Raw genomic sequence first — 24,477 nt, 5'->3', positions numbered from 1 at the left:
CAACAGGACAGTAATGACAAAGTTCGTATATTTTAGCACTCATGTATTTATGTTGTAGTACTTGTTTAACAACCATGATTTTGCATTTACATACAGCAGTGCTACTGCTGGCTATTCTCAATGTCTAACTATGGAGTTCCATTAGTGTTTTGCCAGAGACAGCATGGAGTCTGTTGAATTGCGTCAGTGACTGGGACATTTCCTACAAGCAGTGAAGGCCATCTGGGCCTCTTTGCTGTGGAGGGGTGCCCACAATAAACTTTATAGTCACAAACCACTTTAGAAGACTGATCCACAACTTACTGAAGTGCTTCTGCCTTTCTTGCTGCTATTTATTTTTAACAACACAAACCATTGCTTGTATTTCCTGTTAGCTGCTTATACACAGGACTCAAATTTTATCTTCTGAAGAATTGTATCATCACAGCTTTGTTTAACAGACTGGACTTGCAACACATCAAACCAATCCCATATTTCAGCTTAGTGTGCTGCATCCTTGACACTGTAATTTTATATTCACAATTAAATATCAGTAGCATAAGGCTTGTTTTCCATTTGCTTCTTGTAAACATAATTTTGCTCTAACTAGTTTACTCCAGGAACAAGCTGATACTTGATTCCCTTCAGTCAGAGCTCATTTCTTCAGCCCAAGGTTGTAGAGTACTGGCAAAGGTGAGAGGGTGCCCAGGCTCAGACTTCAAGTGCATTCACACTGCCCTGCATTTGCTAAACCATCACCATTGGCGAGCATGTGGTACTTGACAAAAGCAGCAAAGCAATCCTTGCTTCCTAATATATCTTCTACCACAAAACTTCAAAGCAAGGAAAGTCCTTAGAAAAAAAATTGTTACCTTCAACCATCAGTTAGCTGATTAAATAAGATTTAAACCAGATAATGTCCTAAATATTATTTTAAAACATTTCTATAAATACAGGGATTAAGAATCTGGATAAAGTATGGCCTGGCTTAAATTGCTTTAGTTCTTCATTTTCATTTATAATTTCTCTCTGATGAGCCTGAAGTATCCTTTAACTAAAAACAAACAAACAAACCCAAAACAACAAAAACTACCTTTGTTCTTTTTAGATATATATATATATATATGCATATACATATATACATACACATATGCACACATATATATGTGAGGTTCCCACACTCGAAGGAAATCACACACTAACTTCTTCACTTTATGCACCAACTCCTATACTCTACTGTAAATTTTAATTTATACAGCTACCGATGAACAAAGGCAACTGCACATGTGGCTTTACCACTGAGGTCCGTATTTTTGTGCTCCCTGATCTGTTCATAGAAGCTTCTCACTTCACACATATTGAAATCTTTTTTTCCTTTGCCTCCTGCCCACCAATTTGGTATTTCTATCAGATGCTATTTGAGAGAGTTGTAGTCCATGATAAATAACCTGGTCAAGTGGAAGGTGTCTGTCCCCATGGCAGGTGGGTTGGAACTAGATGATCATACAGGTCTCTTCCTACCAGACCATTCCATGATTCTATGAATAGTAACCTTAACTGCTTCTACAGAGCTGCTACACCAAATAATTTCATCTTTGGCTCTCATCATGCCTTTATTTTACATGTCACTGGAGAAGCTTATGCATCAGTATTTCAGACTGCTAATTTGAGAAGTGATGAGGAAGTATATGAAAGTCACTATAAATGTGTAGCAAATTATAATATTTGGCAGTCATCTTCTAAGAAGCATATTCAGGAATAGGCCAGGATTTTTTTCCTATCTTTTGGTTGGTTGGTTTCTGTACATGGCCCTCTAAGCTTGTTGCAGGGAAGGACACACAAACAAAAAAACCCAAAGCCTATCATCCCACTTCAGGAATTACAAATTTATTCTGCTTTCAAATGAAATTGAGGGGAGAAAAGTACATACAAGCTATGTTTTTAGGCTGTGAACATATGGGTAAATTGAACAGCTACCTGTTTTTTTCTCACTGTTTGTATTCTCTAAGGGCCAACTACATTAATAATTCTGTATTACACATGTTAATGTACATCAGAGTACTCTCTGAGTAGTTAAGGCCTACTAGGCCTAACTCTTATGAAAAAAATTTAAGAGAAGAAATTTGAAACAAAGGATGAAAAGGATGTTTTCAGTTTACAAAATGCTGGTATCTATTTTTGAAAGTCACTTTTTGCTCTTTTTGATTAGAACAGCCTTTACCTTCCCTGCTGTGCTGCTTCTATTCAGGAAGGATTCAGAGAGCTTAAAACCACCATTAGGAAGCAGAGGATAGCAAGTACTAAACCACACACAGTTCTCACACCTCATATGTTACACAAGTAGTTGTCAGCCTTGTGTAAGAAGTAGAAGTGCATAAGATCCTGTTTTCAGAAGCATCCAATTTTAGGCAATAAAATATTTGTATACAGCAATGTTCAGTACACTTTAATAATGCCATTCATTTTAAAAGCATAATGTTAAAGTTACATAACGAACACCATTAAGATAACTCCTCCACTATTCAGTATTAAGGTGCCTTTGCTCAGAACAGAGAAGGAAATCCCAGTTCCCAAAACAAAAAAGCCAAGACGTCAATAAAAACTGGAAAATTAAAGAAGTTAAGAGAAACAAAAAGTTTTGTAGATGCTCTAAGAATAACACATGACATCTCTCTACTCAGCAAATAGCTTCTCATTTAGTACTGAGAGTGTATACATTCCAGTATTTTTAATGGCTATATCAACCCATTAAAATAATCTCTCTAGGAAAGAAAATCAGAACTTCAAGACATGATCAAAAATTAGTTGTCAAATTATTTTTTTAAGAAGTTGGCACATGAATTTAAAACCAAACAAACCCACTCCAAAGCCCACAGACTTTATTTTGTATCTGTTATAACTGACTCAAGAGAAAAATCCATCCCAGCTCCATACACACTTTTGGTATAAAATCCTTTTCTGCTAATGTTACAAGTAAAATCCAAAACTAATAGCTCTAGAAAGCTATTATATGGTCTAACACTGTGTATTTATAGTTCTTCCATGATTTAAACTTGAGAGGACAAGTTGTTTGAAATTTCAATTTTATCTCTTCTTCCAAATGCAAGACTACCAGTTTTAAGATCATCTTTATCTACCACTACATGAGACTGGCCCATGAAAGCACTGGCTATTCTGTCAGCCTGTCCAGCTGGGGCACACCACTGAGCACATACTGAAGAGTAGATCAAGGGCCCAGCTAGGGTTGTTACAGGATGAAGACGCCTGTCAGTGCAAAATGTATCTCCTTTGTTAAAGAAGAACAAGTAAAGAACAAACTTACACCTCAAAGATGATGAATGCAATGTATCCAAAATGGAGTGCTACTGAGTTACAGAGACTGCCCAAGTGGAGTGAGGGCTGACACTCCTGAAGGATGAGATGCTATCCAGAGGAGTCCCGACAAGCTTGAGAAATGAGCCCATGTCAATCTCATGTGGTTTAACAAGACCAAGCACTGGTGCTGCACCATGGTCCAGGCAAGGCTGGTATCCATCCAGGCTGGGGATGAACAGATGAGAGCAGCCCTGCTGAGAAGGCTCTGGGGCTGCTGCTGGATGAGAGGCTGGACATGACCCAGCAATGTGCACTGGCAGCCCAGAAACCACCCGTGTGCAGGGCTGCATCCAGAGCACCATGGGCAGCAGGGAGGGAGGGGATTCTGCCCCTCTGCTCTGCTCAGGTGAGACCCCACCTGGAACACTGCATCCAGCTTGAGGTCCTCAACCATGGGAAGGATATGAAGCTGCTGGAGCAAATCAGAGGAGGGTCACAAAGATGGTTACAGGGATAGAGTACCTCTGCTACAAAAAAAGGGCTGCGAGGAGTGGGTTTGTTCAACCTGGAGAAAAAAGTCTTTGGGGTGACCTAACTGCAGCCTTTCAGTACCTGAAGGGTGCCAACAAGAAAGACACAGAAACTTTTTATAAGGGCATATAGGGACAGGAGAAGAGGGAATGGCTTTAAACTGAGAGTAGGTTTAGATTAAATATCAGGAAGAATTTCATTCTTTACTGAGAGAGTAGTAAGACACTGGAACAGCTTTCCCTAACAAGTTGTGGATGCTCCACCCCTGGAAGGACTCAAGGTCAGGCTGTATGGAGTTGTGAGCAACCTGGTCTAGTGGAAGGTGACCCTGCCCATGGCAGAGGGATTGCGACTAGATGGTGTTTAACGTCCCTTCCAACCCAAACCATTCTGTGATCTATAACTGAACAACAATAATGGAAAAGACCTAAATGATGGATGCTTTACATAAGTGAATACTTATCTGTGACAAGAAGGTATTTCCAGAAATTTTTTAGGAATAGTCCTGATACATATTAACAAGAAAGAGAAAACAATCCCTGAACTTTCTCCCCTCCCCAATCCCCAAACCTCAACCTTCTCTGCTGTGGTGCCTAAATGAACTGTCAAATTAGTACTTCTTTGTGCCAAGACTTTAAAATATAACTTTAAAAATTCTGAAGTAGAAAAGTCTAGTCTCTACCTGGACACTGTGTAACAATTCCCATGCATCTTCAAGATCAGGTATGTTTGTTTCTGAGGGTAATTAGCACCACAACGAAAATCACAAACAATAAACATGAGAAAAATAAGCAGCATATATAGAGAACATCCACTCATATAATCAGGAATCATTAAAATTAGTAGTGAGAATACTGACAGTCTTCCCTCACCATGTGCTGGCTAACAAAGGAAAGGTGATCACAGAAAACTGGTATGGTCTTCTGGAGGTTCTTTCAGAGGGATGAAAATCCTCTGAAATTTTGTGCTGAAGTGGTTTGAAGATAGCCCCTTAAACAGAGATTTCTGTAATTTTTTGGCAACTTAATTTACTGAAAAGTATTACCACTATACTAAGTAGCTTAAGAAATATACTTTTAAATTAAAAAGGCCTCAAAATGCAGGAAAGAAAAACTTCTGAAAAGAAAGCCTTACAAAATTTCTGCACTGGAAGCCATTACAGTAATAAACCTACTGAAAAGTGATGGCTGTGAGACAGTGGCAGGATAGACGCATGGATCAGCACTTAAAAGATTTTAAATTATTTTTAACATTGGTTTTAGCAGTGATTATAGTCCAACACCAGCAACACATGCTGTTAATAAATCCATTTCTTGCACAGCAAGAAAAATGGCTAATACAATTTGCATTTTATTACATTTTGATTTGCCTATATTAAAAAGAAGGAAAAACCACAACAAAACACCTTTAAAGTAGAAAGAACCAACAAGGACAGCACATGGAAACAACAAGATAATACACACACACATGCTTCTCAAAACCACATTAGTCTTCCGTTTGCTTTTCTGCATGGCAGAAGAATGAGTTTTAATTTCTGTTTTCATTTGCTGATAGTCACCAAGACAATACTTTCTCAAAGAACAAAAATAGTCTTTGCCTTCAACAGAGTACTCAGCATGTGGATTAAAAATTAATACAAATTAGAAGTTTCATGCCAGTTTAGGCCAGTCCAGCTAGACAGAGTAGAAACTATCACTTCCAGTCACCTAGTTTTATACCAGACTACTGTCTTGTATGAAAGGCTACCAGCTACTTCAGACACTTCCATCCTTCAGGTGAGCCACAGTAGTGAATTAATTGTCCTGGACTGTTCCAGTGACTGGTGAAAAGAGCAAGTTTTAGTACCTACTCTCCCACAGACAAAAAAAAAGTAAAAATAAAGAGAATACAGGGTTAAAATTTTAACTTCCTTCCCTTGTGGTAGTACTTGAAAACCACAGCTAAAATACTGCACTTGAATCATTTTAGATGTTAGGTTAGGTTTTTCTGGAGATAGAAAAAGACTGTTTTTCAACAGTCATTAACTATTACCAAGTCACCTTTTCTAAAAAAATTAGATTGTCCATAAATTACTACTGCCTCAACTCAAAAGGAGACCTCTGCATCCCTGTGACAAAACAGAACTCTACAACAAATCTTATCCAGCAGACAAATTAATTCTTCAAAAGCCAGTTAGATCACAGGTTATATGCCCACAAGGTGCCAAGTGTTGGACTGACCAATCACCATACCCAGAGAATTTAATCTTCTGCATTAGGTTTTGGGCACTATTAAACAAAGGTCCCAAGAATTTACCAGAGCAGAGACATTACTCCCATAGAGAGGAAGAACAAAATATAACAGATTAAGTCTTTGTTCACAACCTGAGACACTAATGTGCTGGACTAACTAATGAAGTAAGAGGTTGTACTTAAAGGAATACATTCAACTGTTCTGGCAACTATTTAGTCTAATTTATTAATTTTACTAATAGGTTACAAAATTAGCTTAGATAAGAGCTTAATCACATTAGCTTTTTTCTTAAATGTTCAAAAAATGAGCAACATGCAACTGGAAACTCGAGTAATGGCATTGAGTACAGAAGGACAAGGTGCCCTCACCTCATATGGACTGTGCATTTCTGGTACCTCTGTCACAAAAAGAACAGCAGATGGATACAAAAGAAGGAACAATCAAAATAATAGGAGTCCTCCTATCTAGGAGGCATTAAGCAGGATTTTGCAGAAAAAAAACCCCTAAATATAAAATATAGATAAGTGTCAATTACATAATTAATAATTTGAAACCAATTTTACACAACTTAAGGTTAAATAACCTGGTTTAAAGAAAAGTATACCAGGATGGAAGATCATACAATAATCTACTGTGTTTCTAATTCTCTCTCCTCAAGCATCAGCAGCTGACCATATACCAATTCAGAAGGGAGGTCAATGTTACTTCACATGTAGCAAGGCTTTTTTGGTATTACACTGAGTAACCACGCACAGCTAATGCGAGAAACATCAGCTTAAGTGATTTTCACCCTCTTTTAGCTTGGGCATTCTGGACCTGGTACACCAGGAATCATTTCAATCCCTTTTCAAACTTGCTGTACAGCTTCCATCAACTGAAACCTCATTTCTCTGACTGCAAGACAGGAAAAACACATGCTCATTTTTGTAAATACTAAGATCTGTTGTACTTTTTTATCCATAGAAGTTCAAGGCACCATGAATTTAGTTAAGTGCTATAAAAGTGTCTATAAATAAAGTATCTGTGGGATGCTGCTGCTTGTGTTGTCCCTGTTCTTTGAATAGCAGGCGGTTTCTAGTCTTTACAATCTGCTATTTGCATTAAATTCATTTGCATTAAATGCATATGCATTAAATGCATTTTGAGAAACAAAACGCTGAAGCGAACCACCATATTTCCAAACCTACTCATAGTCTAGAAGAGGATTTTTTAAAAGCCATATAAAACATATGTAAAATGACACATGACAACAACCTTTTCTGAAGGGAAAGGAAGCCTAGAAATGTATTAACAATGTGCTCCTGAATATTTCTGTATTTATCAATCTTCACTAGGTTAATAAACAGCCTCCTTTCTGCTCATACAAGCACCAGCTAACATACAGCAGGATTATAGCCAGCCACGTTAGAATACAAAGTCTACACTACTATTTGTGTGCAATTACTCTATTAATTAAGATAATGAGTCAAGCACTGAGACGTTCAAAATTGTACGGAGACTAAATAATGCCCACTGGGAAGGGGAACTATACTATTATGCACCAGTCACATTCCCAGATCCATTCCCATTCTGCCCCTGCTCACATATGATCAAGTATTATAGACTAGTGAACTGTACTTTTCATTGGGAATTCTACTTAGATGGACAAAAGAAACAATGTATGAACAGTACAACATATTCTTCAATTGAGATTCATCTCTCTCACGTTTCAAGTTTAAAACCCAAAAATCTAGATCTGCAAAGACAGAAAGAAATTACAAAGAGACCCACATACAAAGAGCATACAAAGCTCTTCACTTATTATCTCAGTGAGCTTTACACTTGATCCTGAAGTACCAAGTGGGAATAAGAAAGTAAGTCTTGGTCTTAGCAACATGTCCTTCAGAAGCTTGAGAAAATAACTAGTCAACAAATGTAATGCAAAGATGGTGATAATGATGAGCCTTACAACTGCACAGGAATTAAAATTATGGCCAACTGACACTCTTTTTAATACCACAGCAGTACACATGAAATGAAGTATATCTATTTACATCACTGCAAACATCTACACTGATACATTTCCCACTTCATTCTACAAGCTCCCCTAGTAGCTAAGATCCTTTCTAGCTAGCTTCCCTCCATCACTCTTATGGGAATTTACCAAAATACTTTTACATGCAATTTACAAGTTTTAATGATCTTCTTAATTTATGGCAGTAGCATGAATTGCTCTGCACAACAGACAAATGAGAACTCATTGAGCTGCATACAATAAATAGTCCAACCCACCTACCCCAACAGTCATTTCAGAGCAAGAAAAATGGTAAAGCTGGATGAGTATTTTGTTCTTAAACATTATCCTCCAGTATCAAGACATGTTTAGAGACTGAAATACATAACTTTTCAGCATGTTATTTTGCATTCAAACTACTGTGAACACTTTAAAGAAAATTTCTGGAAACTGATGCAAATGGTAGATTTCCAAATCAAATAAAACTATTAATTCTGAGTTTCTGGATGAATGTGAACAGCTGGCAGCCTTTGATTAAGCCTAAGGTCTCCTGACAATAAACCAGACTACTGACACTTAACTGACATGCCAGCATCGACAGTTTGAGAGAAGAGACCTCCGGGAATTACAGAGAATTCTAAAAATGATATTGAGCAACAAGAAGAGAAGCCTAAAAACTCACAATAAGACTAGATAATAAGACAGAAGTACATCTCATAACCAAAAAAGGGAACAGATGAATATTTAAGACTGTAGCAAGCAAATATTTATTTACTGTAAATAAAACTGAATTCCTTAAAAGCATTGTCTCTTATCTTGCCAAATAGCAGGGCAGTAGCTCCACAATAATTTTTCCCTCAAAACTACCCGTCATGTCAAAATTACACTGTAGAAAAACTTAAAACTTTTTAGAAATTACTGCAAATAAGTGTGAAAAATACTACGTTTTTTAGTAATATTTACCTCATGTTCTTGGTTATCTTGTGCATCTTTGCCACTTTTTCCACTCTTGACTGATTTTGCAGGTTCCTTAAAAAAAAAGTTTGCAGTTACAGTTTTTTTTGAAAAAGGACATCTAGACAGACTTGCAACTCAAGGAATCAGGCTTTTTTAGACACTAGCTAAAAGTAATAAAATTGACAGAATAAAAATACTATTTAACTAGAAGATGATATGTTGAACTACTAGTCTCTACAAACCCACTTTAATTATTTTTTTGTCTGTAGAAAGACTTTGGAATTATGTCTCAAAATTCAGCTATAGAGATAAGCTTTCACGTAGGTAAGCAGGCAGGGACCAAGAATGCAAGTGATTCGAACCGTGTCTAAGAAATTACTTAATTCTACTACCTTGCTGTCTTTGGTTTTTTGGTACAGAAATATTTATATTTACTTTAGCTTTGAAACTAGCATCGGTTTACACGTTTTACACTTTATTATTCTGTCTGTTTTAGAGGCTGGAAAGTCTAGTGCTGGAAGTAGGCCCACACCTCAATTTTCTGCCTCACAGCATTGTATTTACCTTGAATCCTTCACCTTTTTGAGATCTGTTACTCTCAGAAAGGCGAAGAAAAGTTTCAATGTTTTTAACATCGAAAGTACCAAGGATATTGGGAAAATGTTAAAGCAAACAACCCCCACAAACCACAACACTCAACCTCTCTACATCTAATTTTAAAATGACGTTGACAAACTAAAAGCTAAACAGAAGCGGTGGAGACAGCAGCTGGCTGAGGCAGGACAGCACATTTCACTGTTTCTGACTTCCACTCACGGCTAATTGCCTATCACACAAAATAAAGTGCAATCCAGCTAACTTCCTGCCGGATTTACAAGTTTTCTGCGATCATTACTTGTGCAAGCCCCTTTCGTAGCCGCCAGACAAATCACTCCCTGAAGCCTGAGGCAAAGCAGGGCCAAGCCAGGCTCATTCTATTGTCAGGAGAAGGACCTGAAAGGCTCCGAGGGGCGATTAGTGCTCGTTGAATACTTATGGAGATCCCCCAAGAGCAACTCCCACTGCAGCCAGAGCTACGCAGCAGCGAAACTTCCCAGGACGGTGCCCGGGCAAGCAGCCGTGGGGACCAACACCCCCACCTCGCCGTGGAAATAATCCCTTCCCCCTCCCCAACGCCCCCGGGCCAGCCCCGAGCGAGACCCCCCCTCCCCGCGTCGCCTCAGCCAGCCCCGGCTGAGGGCGCGTTTCCCATCCCCTCCCTGCAGCACTCCCACGCACGCCAAACCCACGGCCGCCCTCCCTCCGCCGGCCGCCGGCGAGACGGCACCAGGACCCCGCCTCGGCACCCCCGGACTAGGCCCCGCCGGGAGCTGCCCGCTCCCCAGCAGCCGGGGGGAGCGGAGGCCGGCACACAGCAGTGAGGAGGGAGCTGCCCCTCACCGGGGCTGCCCCTCGCGCGGCTCTCCCACCGCCGTGGAACGGGCGCTGGGCGCCGCTCGCCGCTGCCGCCCCCCACCCCAGGCCCCTCCTCCCCGCGGGGCCTGCACCCCTCAGCCTCTACGTGGGGTTCAGCCTCTCCCGATCCGCCCCCCGACTCACTTTCTCCTTCTTGTTTTTATTCGGCATGGCCGCGGAGGCGCAGCCCCCGCCGGCCCCGCTTCGCTCCGCGCCGCGCCCGCCCCGCGCTGCCGCTCCCCCGCTCCGCGGCGGCCTCGGCGCCCCCCCTTCCTCCCCCGCCCGCGGGGAGCGGGCCCTGCCCGCCCATTGGCTGCGCGCCTCACGTGACGCCGCGGCTCGCGGCGCGTCAGCGAGCGGGCGGGGCTGGCGGCGCCCCCGCCCCCGGCGGCTCCGGCGCTCCCTGACGGCTCGGGGCTCTCCCGGCGGGACCGGGGCTCCCTGACGGCTCGGGGGCTCTCCCATCCGGACCGACGCTCTCCCGGCGGCTCCTCCGCTCCGCTCGGGCTCCGGCCACACCTCGGGGTGTTCCCGCCGGCTGAGCGGGGCTGCGGGACGGGCCGAGGTGTCCTCAGGACCCGGAACCCCCGCAGGCTGTTTCTCAGCCGGTGGCAGCCCGTGGGAAGCCGCTCTTGGGCGAGGGGCCCGGGCTCCGCCGTGGGCGGAAACGTTAAGGGCAAAAAATAAAAAGAGATAAACCAATATAGAGCATACTTGAAGTTCCCTGACCCTCTCGTACAAATCCAGTGCGTCCATCATCATTTTGAGGACTTCAGTATGCGTTTGCAGTATGAGGAAGGTGAGCTTTGCGAAGTTATAGACTGGTTTTGAAATGATATCTTGGGTGCTTTTAAAAGCCTGAGTTCAGTTGTGCATGGTTTCATAATGCCCAGCTGTACCAGAGATGATTTTTTTCCAGATAAATAACTATTTAATCGCCCAAAATCAAAATGCAAAATTTAGGACAATCTTAGACGAAAGAAGAAATGTGCAAATACTCCATCTGGAAAATTTACAAACTGTATTTCTCCCATGATCATATTAAGCCACAAATTATTGTTAGCTGAGGGAAAAGTGCACAGGACATAATAGCATCAAGAAATAAAATATTTTAAATTTAGATTGGACATACTTTTAATTTCTAATTGTGTTGTACTGCTAAAGGATAGAAAAATTACAACTTTATAGTGTAGAAGTGAAATTGATCTCATTCCTTACACAACCTGTGAGTATCAAATCCAGCACAAGCAAGTAGATATGCTCTCATTTTTGGGATATGGAATTCTAATAAACGCTTCTGTCTGATGGGATAGTATGTAAAGTCAGATATTTGTATCAGCTTGTCTCCCTTATATTTGAACACTGCTTTTGCTGTGTTGAAAAAGACAAAAAAACTTTCTTTTCCTTGGCACTGCAGATGAATTTACTGACTGTGGAGAGCTGCTTCCTCTTACTTCAATCCTCTTCTTTTCCTGTTTCTTAGATCCTAGGAAACAAATTATGTCTTCCTCTTATTCTTTCTCTCATCTTCTCTGGTTTGAGAGTTTAGCAATGAGGTGCATTTATCACTCTTCTAAGAGCCAGTCATGAATGAGTTGCTACTAATAAATGACATTTCTGACCAACAGAATAACATGGATTTTTGATATATTAAGAGACAGCAAAGGAAAGAAATCTACCTCTATCTGTAGTCTGATCAGTGTGTCATGGGGTTTGTATAGCTAAGGATAAACTCAAGAGCTTCCACTTCTTTGTTAGGTTACAGTTTTGTAGAAGCTTAAACTACTCTTAATTCCCAGCTGTTGTGCTCCTATCTCTCTCCCCTGCACTCATGCTGGCACTGTGAAGTTTAAACTTGTTTGTAGAATTGATCAGATTGAAAACTACCCTCCCAAAATGTGTCGGTGTGTTGGTTTGGTTTTGGTTAGGAGTTTGTTCAGGGTTTTGGTTTTTTTTTGCCTTGAACTGGCACACCACCACCTGCTTCTGTAAACACCAGCATTGGCTGAAGGAAGGGGGTGGAAATATGTGGCGGGGGCGGGATGTGACCTCAACAGCCTAGATTTAGATCAGTTTAAGCAGCTTAATGAGTTTCTCATTGGCTCTTGGCCTCTTTTGTGCTGCTAGTGCTCATAGTTTTTCTAAATAATGAAAAAACTCTGTCTGTATCGTTCTTACCCAAGTACTTCGGAGTAGGAGCAGCAAAAATTATCTTTCCTTATTTTGCAGTTAGTTGGGAAACCTTGAATCAATATGTTGAACTGAGTGCAGGTTCAAAAGTTGGCACTGACTCAGTTAACATTTATGAGGTTTTCTTTGTGACCACAGATATAGAAACTCTTGTGAAAACTTGACTCCCCCTCACCTCGCTTTGCTGTGGAGTCTAATTCACCAGCAACAGAAAGCAATTGTGTTTTTCAAGGCCTGCTCTATTATATGAAATAATCAGTGGGTGGAGGAGGTTTACAAGAAAAATAGTACCATCTGTATGCTCTAGTGTCTTCATAAAACATGAGACTAAGATAAGTGACTTAGGTGATGAAATCTTACTTTTACTACAATAGTATGGCTCTGTGGGCCTAATTATTCTGCTATGGAGTAGGAATAACTATGTAAATCAGGTGATGTAATTTGAGTGTGAGTATGACTATATTAATACTTGCATTAACTTCTGAACATTTTATGCAAACTAGATGTTTTCAAAGAGCAGAACATATTCACATTGGTTATTACTCTAATTAAAATGTCAAAAACTAATGCATGTTGCATTTTTCAATTTGCAATTTTTACTGTATTGATCAAATTCTCTGAATTTGCAAAAGTTAAGTCACCAAATAATGTCAAGTATTGTGTAAAACACCTGGATAATATTTAATAGCTTGAAAGTGGGCCAAGTGTTCTGTGTGCCAATGAAAGGAGAACATTTACACAATTAGGCCTTTCCAGCTGTGTTGGATATTCTTGTCTGTTTGATTGCTTTTCATTTGTTTTTGTTGCTTGTATTTTAATCCCTTCACAGTGGTTGGGCAGTCATGCTCTGGCCTGAGTTTACTGAACAGGTCACTGTCACTGTGACAGGGAAAACATTTTCCATCCCCAGTTGTACAACTTTATTGCTTCCCATGCACTGTCTCTGGTTTAATTGGGTGGTATGGCAGTTCAGCTTGTTAAAATGGCAGAAAACTAACTGAGCAGTGGCAACAGGAGACAATGAGACCTTTTGCCAGCAAGCTGTTAATTTGGCTCAGCTGAAACTATGCAACAGCACTTGTGGACAAGGTTTTAGCAGCCAGTGAACTGTCATCATTATACATAATTGTCAAACATTGTCAGGCTGTTTCTCAAAACATCTCTTCATTGACTGACGCAGACTTTTGTTGTCTAGCACACTGTATCAGATATAGGGAACTGAAACCTGAAGGACCAATGGCAGTAAAGAGGCTGGAATAGATGGGTTGAAATAGAAACAGAATTTTTCTCATGCTTGCATGAGCCAAAATACTACTTAAGGTAACTTTCCTGGCAAGAATAGTAGAACTGGCAGATTATGTCTGAGGGAACTAACTGAGGGAACAAACTACTTAATCAGCACCTGCAATAGATTCTGCTTCTATGCAATCTAACACCAAAAGCTGCAAAACCAGTATACTCAACTTCACAAAAAAGCTTAAACATCTTTCAGGAACTTTCTCTACAAGGGTGGATTCATTCTGCTTGCCCTGAATCACATTAAATAGTTCTTGTGCTTCTCTCAATCTAAATTGTAAGGCTTTAATTCTCCTCAATTATTTTAAAATCCATTAGTATTGGATGTTCTGCTGTCACAATCTGCAGTATTGTAAAGGCTGCAAAACAATTTATTCACAGCTGCGTAAAAGTCAGACTCTTTTGAGGTAATTAGTAACAGGTCAAACTTGGAACTTCATGCATGTAAACAACATGATATTTTAGCCCTATACGTGACCACATAATTACAAATGACAATTATTGGCATCACTTAACACAGAACCAGAGATTCAGAACCATAATTAATCATATGTAAGTGTAGTAGTGTCATATTGGATGCCTTTTAGCTGTAATATTACTCTGTATTTTTGAACTAGTAAAAAATGAAAAAATGTTGATATATGATTCATTATGCTATCTGAATTTTAGCTTTAAGAATTTTCAGTGGCTGTGGAACTATTATATTGAAATAGAGATTTTTCTGAGTTTGTCTGTTCTAAATCCCTTTCACTGTCTTCCTTGCCTCTAAGTTAAAAAAAATAAGGCTTCACTTGAATGTAATGAGCATTAATAGTTATTTAGGCAATTATAGCATTATAGAAAATGTTTGCTAGAAGCTTTTTCCATTAAAAATAAAAATCAGGTCTCTCTTTCCTTCAGGTAAGTAGTGAAACTCATGTTAACACTCTTTCCAGTAAGCTCCCAGAGGCTTATTGGCAAAACCAGAAGTTATCTTGCTTGTCTTGTATTGAGGAGCAGCAGCAGGAGAATCTTCATGAGAGAGAAAGAGCTGGGAATGGAGCATTGCTACAGCAAAGGCAGGCCACTCTTACCAGGACACTAACCGAGTGGGGTCAGGGTGGTGACAGTACCAGTCTGAGACAAAGCAAGGCAAGAATTCAGGCATCCACCCAAAAAATTCACTCAAAAATGACAGGAGAAAGACCAGAACGGAGTCAAGACTTCCTATGATACAGATCAGAGTCAAGGAGGCAAGGCTGGACAGAGGACTGCTTATGCCATAGGGTTAAAGTTTATCCAGGAGACCAGGGCCAGAGAGAATGCACCTGCAATGTAAGCCTGAGGTCCACCTAGAGAGTTCAGTTAATAAATCATGTTGGAAGGAGACATGACTGGGTATAAATACACCAGCCAGGTTTGCATGCCCAGGCCAGAATTTAAATTGAGCTCCTGGACCACTGGGAAATGTTGTCACATATGGCTGGAAACAGGCCTGATATTAGATGTTGTTGGTCACCATTGTCCATATTAATTAAGACGTGGATTCTGGTTTTCTATTTGGCCCAACTTAATTTTAAAATGAAAAACATAAATCATGAGCATGGACCATTCATGCAGAATGTTACTAAGCCATTGTACTGGTTTTAAGTGGGATAGAGTTAGATTTCTTCACAGTAGTTCTCTGGGGCTAGATGCGCTCTGAATTTGTGATGAAAACAGTGCTAAGAACGTAAGGATGTTTTTGTTATTGCTGAGCAGTTATTACACAACCTCAAGACCTTTTCTCCTCCTCACACTGCCCCACCAATGAGGAGGCTGGGAGTGCACAAGAGGCTGGGAGGGGACACAACTGGGACAGTGATCCCAGCTGACCCAAGGGATATTCCACACTGTCTGATGTCTTGCTCAGCAGTAAAACTGGATGGCGGTGTGTGGAGGTTGGCTGGGCTGGCAGTATTTAGGGACTGGCTGGGCATCTGTCGGCTGGTGGTGAGCAATTATTTTGTTGGTTTTTTTTAATCCTTTCTTCTTTTCTTCTTTGTGTATTTTCTCTTAATTGTTACTAAATGTTCTTTTCTCAGCCTATGAAGTTTCCCATTTTCACTCTTTTGATTACTCCCTATTCCACTGGGGGTAAGTGAGCAAGCAGCTGTGTGACACTGAGCTGCCTACTGGGATTAAACCATGACAGGCATCTATACAGAGATTCAGAAATATTCTGGACAAACAATACATCACAAAAATATCTAATAATATCAAATCATGGTTAAAGCATTTTTATCTGCTTCTGGCCACAGTTACCACAGTGGTTACTAAGCATTAAAATGACCTACATGGGGGAATTCAGATGATGATCAAAGTAAAAGACAGGCTATTAAGCCAGATGAACCATTTGTCTTGTCCAGAATGCCAATTCCTATGAGAAGTACCTGAATTTGTGTGCTGTTACCCAAATTCCAGAGACATGGGAATTACAAAAATAGTAACATTAAAACACTTTGTACAAATCGCTTGGTGTTCTTCTGCCTCACTGAAGCAAATAAAAAGATCTTAAGAGCAAAACTTTGCTGTATGTCATGGAGTTAAATCTTTTCAGGAAAAAAAACCTCAAAGAGGTACAACTCTGTGACATTTATAAATTAGGATATCTGCTTTCACATTTCCACTATTTCTGTGGGTTTATTTTTTGTCTTTATAAAGAGTTGTTACTTGATAATATCATATAATAATCTCTTTTAAATTTATTTTCTCTGCCTAGCATTTAGGAGGTGGAAGGGATATATTTATTTTTGATAGTTCATCTCTTTTTCATGTCCAAATTGAGTATTTTTATGGTGTGTTTTGGTGCAATTTTTAGCAGTTTTTGTTCATTCCAGGTTTTTGCTGCATTAAGTTCTCACAATGTTCTAACATTCCTTCTTCCCACACATTATCAAAGGAGAGATTAATTTTGTATCAGATGAGTGAGACTAGTAACATAAAGGTGACTGCAGCTAAAACTCCTACATTTTCGTTTTTATCATATTTAAGTTGGTATTTATAGAATGAATGAAGAGATTCAATTAATTGTACCTCCTGTTGATGCCATACAAGATTTTCTCCTTCTAGGCTTCATACCTTTTTTCTGCTGTTTTTAGGGTTTGTCATAGCTAATATAGCTGTATATTTTTATCTCAGTGTGGGAAGAGTTGAAAGACATACTCAGAAGGTGTACTCAGGACTTAACCCTGCAAGTACCGTGAGTTTGTGGACCCATGAGGCTCCGTGTCTGCGTATTTCAGAAGTGTCCATCTTCTGAGATGATGCCTACGTTGGATTTCTGATTTTCAGGAGCAATCCTTGCTGCTCAGAATGCGAGGAGCAGCTTCCACCAGCGGCGCTTTTGGCTTGCTCCCCCTAGGGCAGGCTGCCTGCGCTGCACCGAGCAGGCTCTGCAGGGATCTTACCGAGCTCTGCGGGCCTTCCACAGCCTCTCTGCATGCGCGGCGCAGGCATCGCCCCTCTGCTGTGCTCACATCCTGCCATCAGGCCACTTCTTACTGTGTGCTTTAAGAAGGATAAAATTTGGGTTTAAATATCATTGCCTAGGTCTACGCTGAAACTCTTCATCATGAAGTAGCCTCACCAGGTCTGTTTTGGTAGTCAGGGTAGTTCCTGCAGTCAGGGTTCCCTGTCTTCAAGAGCTAGAGGCCTCTGCCAGACTGATTCCCTCTTGGCACTTTAAAGTCTATCTTTGCATATGAGACATCTGAACAATTTTGAAAAATTATTTAATAACAAAACTCTTTTTTGTTCCCAAGATAAAGGAGAAATGCTTGTGGCACACCACTTATCTCTTACTACACCATGTTATCAGAGAGACACGTTACAGGGTCGTACCAGGCAAAGGCTTGCAAGAATGATATTGGAAGATTGGATCAAGCATGGAGAGATACTGTTCTCAAACCATTTCCTAGAGCTATCTAGTCACTGAATGGCTTCTAGAATTTTTATAAGAGCAAGCCTGGTTGTTTTGATTCAGAGAGTATTCCAGGAATAATCGAATGTGTGCACAGAGTGAATGCTAATGAAGAGGACTTTGGAACAAAACAGGCAGTAATTCAAACTGATAGTGCAGGTGCACTCAAAATCTCCTTATTTGTTGCAATGGAAGCCTTGGCTTCTAATTCAGCTGTAGATTCTACTGGCCAATAAAAGTCCTGAGTCACAGAATAGGTTGGGTTGGAAGGGACCACAGTGGGTCATCTTGTCCAGCCTCTCTGCTCAGGCAGAGTTGTCCTAGAGCACATTGCACAGAGTTGCATCCAGATGGTTCTTGGGTATCTCCAGTGAGAGAAACTCCACAGCTTCTCTGGAGAATCTGTCCCAGTGTATGGTCACTGCACAGTAAAGAATTTCTTCCTCATGTTCAGGTAGAACTTGCTGGTCATCAGTTTCTGCCTGTTGCCTCTTGTCCTATTGCTTGGCACAACGAAGAAGAGCCTGGCTCCATCCCCTTGCTACCCTCTGTTCAGAAACTGATAGACATTGATGGGGTCCCCTCTCACTTGTCATTTCCTGAGGCTAAACAGGCCCAGCTACCTCAGCCCTTTCCTCATAAGAGGCACTCCAGTCCCTTAATCACCTTTGTAGCCCTCCAGCTGGACCCAGTCCAGGAGCTCCAGCCCAGTCTGTACTGAAGAATTCATAATTCTGAACTTAGTTTTTCAATATAAGAGTTATTAAGAATAAATCAACTTCATCAAACCAAAATGTTTTTGCTTAGTCACATTTTAGAAGGTGTCAGCTCCATTTTTACTGAAGGTTTGAAAAAAGTCAGATACGCTGAAAGAATTTAGACAAAGCAATTAAACATTGTCAAAGCTTATAAGCATTTCAAACCAGAATCTTACAATAGGAGGTGTTAGACCAACTTAACTGCAGATTTCTCCTCCATCTGTATTTGTATCATGCTGTGCACTGACTGTCTGGTATGCCTGTACAGACTTTGCCCCAACATTAAATTTGTTTGCATCTTATGTTCAGTATTTATTTCAGAAATTTTGCATAGATATGAGTTGCATTTACATTTTATCATCAGTTCTTAGGTATGTTAGACCTTCTTTTGAACATGTTGATTAGAAGTACTGGGTAGACAATTTCTAAAAAGTCATAAAACAAGGCCTTTGACACAGGTTTTTTGCCAGCATACATTCCACAGAACCATGACACATAATCTTTATACTTCATGGATTCGCTTCACAGAGGTTCATGCTTTTTTAACTTTATGCTCCTTTCTTGCTCCCTTCCATAGTTTTTTGATGGGCTGACCCTTTAGACCTAAAAGGATAATCAAGTCTTCTGGCCTACTCAACCCTGAGTTTGAAAATAACGGGGCAGCTTTGTTAATCAGATTGCACAGGAAAAGCAGAGTCTCTAGACTGAGACTGGCTATTACATTTTTGCTGTTGAATTCCTGTCGAATAATACCTTTTAGTTACAACCCACTTGAGACAAACCCGATGCAGATGAAAAGCTGTGTATCCTATTACCAGTCACTTGAGCTGTTCAGTGGCCATCTGCTGATTGGAGAAGAAAACATCATTAATAATGTATTTGTGGATTGTGCTCTAGCTTTTATGTTGGTATTAGTTCTTCCAGCATGAGCAATATCAGCATTATTTAGCTTCTGAGCCCCACCATCTCCTTATTAGCCATGGCAAGATTTTTTGTATTTTCTGTTTTAGAGATAAAAGGAATTAAAGTGTATGACGTGAAATTAGAATTAATCCACGAGTATGAGTTTGCTTACTGTTTTCATAAGAATCTATACTACATTAATAAATATCACTGTTTCAAAATAGGTTTCCAAAAGAGGGTGTGTGAACAAAGAAGAGTAACTTGTATAATAGTTTATTATAACTAAAGCAACTAATCTAGTACTTGATAATATAAATTGCGTGATGCTATGAAACAAGTAATGCAATGCTTTGGATTTAAGCTGAATAATGACGTAGATTGGTGCAGATCTGTTAAAGTCAATGCTAGAAAAATAGCCAGAAATATCTAGAGTTTTTTTTTTTGTTTTGTTTTGTTTTGTTTTGAAGAGTGTTTTAACATTTTTAATTAACAGTTTCACCAGGCACAATACAATTATTGCATTAGAATTTAAGCTATTCAAACCTATGATTTACAGTCTTAAAATTTGGAGGAGTTGTTTCATTTTTTAATTTGATGAACAATATGATCTGAAAAGTAGTCAGATTAAAGCCTGCAGCCAAAACAAGATTGTATTATCTATTAAGTTTTTAATGTTTCTGGATGTGTTGCTTTTTCTAAGTATTGATCTTTTTTTTTTTTTTTTTTCTTTAGAAAAGGTGGATTGTATACACTTGGAGAATAATTATGTGCCTGGGAGAAAATGGCATGCAGATTTCATCCTTGATCCAAAACATTTGCAAAATAGAAGTTCTTTTTGGTCTATTTTTTTTTTTAAATTAATTTTAATATCAGATATTATGACTGGCAAAAACCACCAAAGGCTTGACTGTTTACCTCTGCTATAGATCTCTCTAGGTTTTATGCCTTAGTGGCTTCAAGATTGTATTACTGCAGTAAACAGGGACAGAGGAGCTATAGCTATGGCAACCAGTGCCTGGTAGGTAACTGACAGCATGAATTACAGCATCGCTAAGGATTCACTGCAGACTGGTCTCCCTGCTGGTCTGATGGCTCATTTTGGTTTTGACCTTCAGGACAAGGACCAGCATTAAGGCCTTTTCTGTTCCTATTCATCCTTCTGTAAGAAACTCTAAAGAGACTGTATAGATAAACAGGTACAGATGGGTCTTACACTGGTTTCGATGGGGATCTTCTCGCAGTCATATTTATTGTTATTCTTCAAGTGGGACAAATTGTGTCTTATTTTTGCTAGTATCAGTATTGCTACATCTACTGCGCCCACTTTGACCACTATAACTCTCTCATTCAACATATTGTTCAAAGCCTTGGTTGACTCAGTGGTATAAGTTAATTCCTGAAGTCAAGCACAGCTTCAGATATAGGTCTTATATTAAAGATGAGGTGGGTATTAAGGTGGTATATGAAACATTCTTGTTTTTATTATTTAGGTTAAGCAAAAAGTGTCTGAATTACAAAAGCCAGCTGCAATGCTGGCATTAAAAATTCAGGACCTCCAGAGTCACTGGCAATTGGAGAATGTTTCATAGCTGTGTCTCAAAAATGAAGAGATTGAAAGAGGAAATATGAGAGAAAATAATTTCTTAATATCTCTGTTATTTGCTGGTTAAATTTCAAGAATAATTATACTGATGTTCCTGGGTAATGTGTGAGTGGTCATGGTGCAGAACCTGAAATTCAGTTTCAGGTCTCCTTGCCCAAAAAACCCCCACTCAATTCTGATTAAAATACTTCATAGATCAGTGTTTAGTATCTCTATTGATGATGTCTTTGGACTTAGGAAAGCTCTTGGCTATTTCTATAAAGATCATTTGCCAGCAGTTAGCTACTCACTGTTGCTTAATCATATATATTTAAAAGCAAAACTGAATGTGCCTGAACACTTATACCTACAGCCAAATACCTTGTTAGTGCAGATATAATAACATTATGTAATAGTAATAACAATGATTTAATTGAGCAGCCCAGGACACATGTTCTGACATTGTATGCGATTAAATAGTTGTTTCAAATGTTTCAAGGAAAATGAAATTAAGTTGTAAGAAAATGAGAACTGCAACTTAAAACCAGTTTCAGCAGTCACAGCCAAAAAACCCCCAAACTCTTATCTGAATGTACACGTTAATACTATAGAAGATCTTATAGATTTGGTGGATTTCTTTAGAATGCAGAAATCCCACACAGAATTTTATTGCTTAAATATAATCTCAAGCAGTTATTAACATGTTAATATAAAAGTCTGCTAAAATAGGAATAAAATACGTTTATGAAAACAATCACAGTAAGGTGATTATATCTTTAGAAATATAATGAAGAAGTTCACAGGAAAACCCCCTGTTAAATGTTTTTGGAGTGTGCTCAAAATTAATCAAATTTGCTTCATTCTAAATTAAGATTACCTAATAAAATTTCTAACTGAATTTAAATAACTCTGTTTGAAAGAAGAATGCTTCAGTTGTGGCATGACAAAGCTGAAACATTTGGGTTCTTATGTGTTTAGGAACTGCTATTTACTTTTTCTAGTGACTGGTTTCAGTACTGTGAAAAAATTTTCAGGAATTGTTAGTAGAGTTTCCAAGACTGGATATTGCTCAATATTATTGATGAACTGATAGCTAAGAAAAGAGGACAGAATTATTTACATGCTTGTTTTTGTACAAGGGCATAGAGAAAGTGTGCTAAGTATGTGTTTACAACTGAAAGAACCCCATCAAGAACAGGGACAGATTTTTCTTCATTATTAATAGCTTTTGTACATACCTGGTTCAGATCCCTTTTCCAAAAAATGTCATATTACTATTGCTAATAACACGAGTGGACCTGTCAGATACAATACTAGTTTCCCAGTTTGTATTGATTTTACAAAGATTGCAAATGACTAGAGATTTTTGTCTCACAACAGTTTAGGATCATACAAGAATCACAAATATGTAGGAAAAGTGGAATATGCCTGAAAAGATAACCTGTTACGCTTATCAGTTTTTTTGTTATGAATAATACATGACAAGCACATTTAAATTTACTGAAAACCTTTGGTAAAGAAGGCTTTACAGCCTTTTTAGTGAGTCTACTGCTTGACAGAATTATCACTATATATATTTAAATTCTTTTCAATGTAGTATTTAATTAATATCTCTTGTGCTTCTTCCTTGTGCTTTCTTGTCCTCCTTGTGAATACATTGGACAATAAATAATCATCTTTTTATAAGTACATTTTTCACATATAAAGAGAATTAAAGTTCTGCATTCTCAGATTCTTCATCTCTCTCACGGGTTGCATTTTCTAAGCCATGTGTACATTGTTTTTCATCTCTAAATACTAACAATTGCTAACCCTACGTTTTAAATTAAAGCAATACAAGTTGACTGTGTTCTGCTGTGGATTCCAACTGCTGAAAACAAGTATGTAAAATGTATCCTGGCTGTCTCCATATCATCACCAGACTAAAGTTAGATTCTAATTTTTTTTCTCACAGAAATTAGAATTTGTATTTTAAATATGGAGAAACTTACTGATGTAGTGTGTCGGGTAGAACTGTGGGGGATGACTGAGACAGTATCTCCTCTTTTCCTTTCTTATTCCTGATGGCAGCAATTCGTTATTTATTTTATTTAATACAGCATATTCCTGAAGCTTGCACAGGTTTTTCTCCTAAGTGTGATCTACACATTTTAATTGAAATCTGCAGCTAATTTATCTCTGCTTTGCTGAAGTGAAGGTGTAAGTAATGTATTAGAGGAGTGAGTTTCTGATTCCCTGCTGCCATAAGTGAGTATTCCCGAGTTTTCAAGTCTGATACCTGTAACTTTCACACGTACCAAGTACCACTACAAAAAAATTCAGTTACCTGCTTTATGTCAGTCCCCTGCATCAAGGCTCTGTCCTTCCAGGAGATTCCCAGGTGGCACACTCAGCCTGAGGTGCATTAATCTCATTTAATTGAAAACAAATAACATATTAAAGATTACTAAGATTACATATTAAAGATTACTAAGATTACATATTAAAATTGCAAGAAAATGTAAGAATGTAAGAAATGGTAAAAATGTAAGAATTAACTAATGAACAATTATGCCACATGATTTTGCTCCTTAATTTTTATTTTAAAAAAGGCTTCAGGTTTGTCAGGGAAAAAATGTCCTATATTGAAATATGGTTTTTTTCCCTGGCTTTGGAAAACAAGCAACTTGAACTTTACAGTAATTTCATGTACTCATTGTACTTAACGTGTGCATAGTCATATGGCAACACTATCCTCTAGTGGCAGAATGTGTTAACACAAGGCTGCAGCTGCAGCACTGGGAACTGGGAACTACGTGTGTTGAAAAGATGGAGTGTGGTCATTATTATTCATAGATTCAGAGTTTTGATTTACGTAACACAACAAGGAGCAATTGACTGAATGCTGCATACAATGTTATGAGAATATGTGCTCCAACCATCAGCATCAGCAGCACTGCATATATTTTATATCACCATCAGTATACATGTATGTGTATATATATGTATATTTATGTGATTTCTTGTGATTTTCCAGACTATTGAACTTACATAATTGTATTCTGCTATGGTCACTTTTGCATAGGTATGGTGTTTAACACGGTTGATCACCTGTTGGTTCTTAGTCTCCTCTTCAACACTGCTATTAAAATCTAATTCTCATGGTGAGAGTGTCTCCAGATATAGTTATCCATAAGCACATAAATATTCTTAAATTTTTTTTTCTGACTTGAAATTTTCAAAATCCAGCATATGGCTTAAGGAAAATTAAGAAAATGAAGAATTTGGTGTAAGTGAGCAAATCAGAGATTTCAATGCTTCAGTTTTTAAAACTTACTCACTAAAAGGGCTGGTCCAGACTGAAAGT

The 24,477-nt window shown here is 39.0% G+C and overlaps 1 protein-coding gene and 1 long non-coding RNA gene across 2 annotated transcripts in view; one reads left to right on the top strand and one right to left on the bottom strand.

Moving 5' to 3' along the window:
* The window catches only part of PPP2R5C (protein phosphatase 2 regulatory subunit B'gamma), a 76,459-nt gene extending 65,202 nt beyond the window's left edge, over positions 1–11,257 (bottom strand). The window contains exons 1-2 of the mRNA XM_056493965.1: positions 10,607–11,257; positions 9,014–9,079 (exon numbers count right to left, since the gene is read on the bottom strand). Of these exons, the coding sequence (XP_056349940.1) occupies positions 9,014–9,079; positions 10,607–11,224 (684 nt within the window). The 5' untranslated portion in view covers positions 11,225–11,257. The remainder of the gene's footprint in view (positions 1–9,013; positions 9,080–10,606) is intronic.
* Positions 11,174–24,477, top strand: part of LOC130254449 (uncharacterized) — a 49,553-nt gene continuing 36,249 nt past the window's right edge. The window contains exon 1 of the long non-coding RNA XR_008840735.1: positions 11,174–11,261. This is a non-coding gene — a long non-coding RNA (uncharacterized LOC130254449). The remainder of the gene's footprint in view (positions 11,262–24,477) is intronic.

The sequence above is a fragment of the Oenanthe melanoleuca genome, chromosome 5, assembly GCF_029582105.1.
Source record: "Oenanthe melanoleuca isolate GR-GAL-2019-014 chromosome 5, OMel1.0, whole genome shotgun sequence".
In the NCBI taxonomy this organism is placed as follows: Eukaryota; Metazoa; Chordata; class Aves; order Passeriformes; family Muscicapidae; genus Oenanthe; species Oenanthe melanoleuca.
Note: the sequence above shows the minus strand (reverse complement) of the source record. Positions and strands in the feature narration are given on the sequence as shown.